A 2,500-nucleotide genomic window follows, 5' to 3' on the forward strand; every position below is an offset into this window, starting at 1 on the left:
GCATCCTCTTCCACATCCACATTGTCATTTTGATGCACATCCCCATTTGCACCCACATAATTCACGCCTACAACTTCACTCACCCTCATCCTCACCCTCACTTACACCCATATCCTCCCATACACTCACATTTACTCTAGCGTCCTTAGTCATACCTGCACCCTCAGTTGACCACATGCTCACACAAACCAGCATCTTCACACCTGCTTCGCACCTGCTCGTTCATTCATACCCACATCCTTATTCGTACTTGCATCCTCTTGCTCCCTTATCCTCACTTATACCAGTTTCTATAGTCAAACCTGGATCTTTCTTTAGCCTTCTACCTCACAACCAGATTCTCACTTCCACCTACATCCTCATTCTTGTGGATGTTCTCACTTACACCTTAATTCTCATTCATGACCGTAAGCTACTGACGTCTCCTTCTGTAGTTATACCTGCATCCTCATTTATGTTTGCGTTCTCATTCATACTTGCATCCTCCTTCACTAGTATCCATCTTCAGTTGCTCATAACTGTCTTCCCTAATTCATCCATCCTCACTCACTCGTATCCATCCTCACACATACTCGTATCCATACCCACTTCTACCCATACCCACTTGCATCCATTCTCATGCGCACTCATACCTATGCGTACCCTTACCCAGGTGCATCCAGACCCCCTTGTACCCAGACCCAGGGGCAACCGCACTCATGGGCAACCACACCCACGGGCAACCACACCCACGGGCAACCACACCCACAGGCAACCACACCCACAGGCAACCACACCCACAGGCAACCACACCCACGGGCATGTCTTGCACCTACCCTGCCCACTATCTCAGTTACTCTGACCCATACCCACCCTGTCCCTTACCCACCCTGTCCCATACCCACAATATCAGTCACTCATTGTCACACTCATTGTCCCATATCCACTTGGTCCCACACCCACCCTGTCCTATACCAACTCCGTCACTCCCATAACTCAGTCACTCTCACCCACACCTACTAGCACCGCACCCACCCTGTCTCACACCCACCCTGTCCCATACCCACTCTCTGTCATTCTCATCCACACCCACAAGCACCACACACACACACACACACACACACACACACACACACACACACACACACACACACACACACACACACACACACACACACACACACACACACACAGCGCAGGTACTGTAAACAAGTATATGAACGCAAGTTGATAATTCTAGAGATACAAATATGGTTTAAAGTTTATAATTTTCTTGTATATGTGTCGGATAGGATTTTTTTTTTTTTTTTTGACAAGGTAGATATTAGCATTTAATCGACTCTTACATTTTTCAGTTAAGACAACGTAGTCCAGAGAGTCGTGGTGACCGATATATGCTTTTTACGTTTGAGGAACCCCCAGTCCATATTAAGGTAGGTTCAGTTCTCTGAAAGTAAATTCCCCTCCACTCTGTGTGTGTGTGTGTGTGTGTGTGTGTGTGTGTGTGTGTGTGTGTGTGTGTGTGTGTGTGTGTGTGTGTGTGTGTGTGTGTGTGTGTGTGTGAGAGTGTGTGAGAGAGAGATATTTATATAGTACATGTTTATTTATTTATTTATTTATTTATTTATGAATATTGTATATGTTTCATATAATTATATTTATATATATATATATAAATATTTATATATATTTATATATATATATATTATAAATATATTATATGTGTTTTATGTAGGTATATTTTTATATATGTTTTATATATGTATTTTATATATGTTTTGTATATATATTTTATATATGTTTTGTATATATATTTTATATATGTTATATATATATATTTTATATATTTATATGTCTATATGTTTATGTATAAATATATATATGATTTATATTTATAGGTATATATATTTATATATATATTTATTTATATATATATAATTTTTATATATAGAGAGATATATATTTACAAATCTATATTTACATATATATATTTACATTATATATATATTTATATATTTACATATATTTGTATATATTTATATATTTACATATATATTTATATATATTTACATATATTTACATATATATATATATAAATATATTTATATATATATATTTACATATATATATTTACATATTTATATTTATATATATATTTACATATATATAATTACATATATATTTACATATATATTTACATATATATTTATATTTACATATATATTTATATATATATATATATATTTACATATATATATTTACATATATATATTTATATATATATTTACATATATATATATATTTATATATATATTTACATATATATATATTTATATATATATTTACATATATATATTTATATATATATTAACATATATATATTTACATATATATATATTTATATATATATTTACATATATATATTTATATATATATTTACATATATTTATTTATATATATATTTATATTTATTTATATATATGTTTATATATATTTATATATATATTTACAAATTATATAC

At 31.9% G+C, this 2,500-nt stretch overlaps 1 protein-coding gene across 1 annotated transcript in view; it reads left to right on the forward strand.

The window, feature by feature from the left end:
• Nucleotides 1–2,500, forward strand: part of LOC125041726 (integrator complex subunit 6-like) — a 40,195-nt gene that overhangs the window by 11,830 nt on the left and 25,865 nt on the right. Inside the window, exon 2 of the mRNA XM_047636968.1 lies at nt 1,335–1,412. Coding sequence (XP_047492924.1) covers nt 1,335–1,412 — 78 coding nt within the window. The remainder of the gene's footprint in view (nt 1–1,334; nt 1,413–2,500) is intronic.

The sequence above is a fragment of the Penaeus chinensis genome, chromosome 31 (assembly GCF_019202785.1).
Source record: "Penaeus chinensis breed Huanghai No. 1 chromosome 31, ASM1920278v2, whole genome shotgun sequence".
NCBI lineage: Eukaryota > Metazoa > Arthropoda > Malacostraca > Decapoda > Penaeidae > Penaeus > Penaeus chinensis.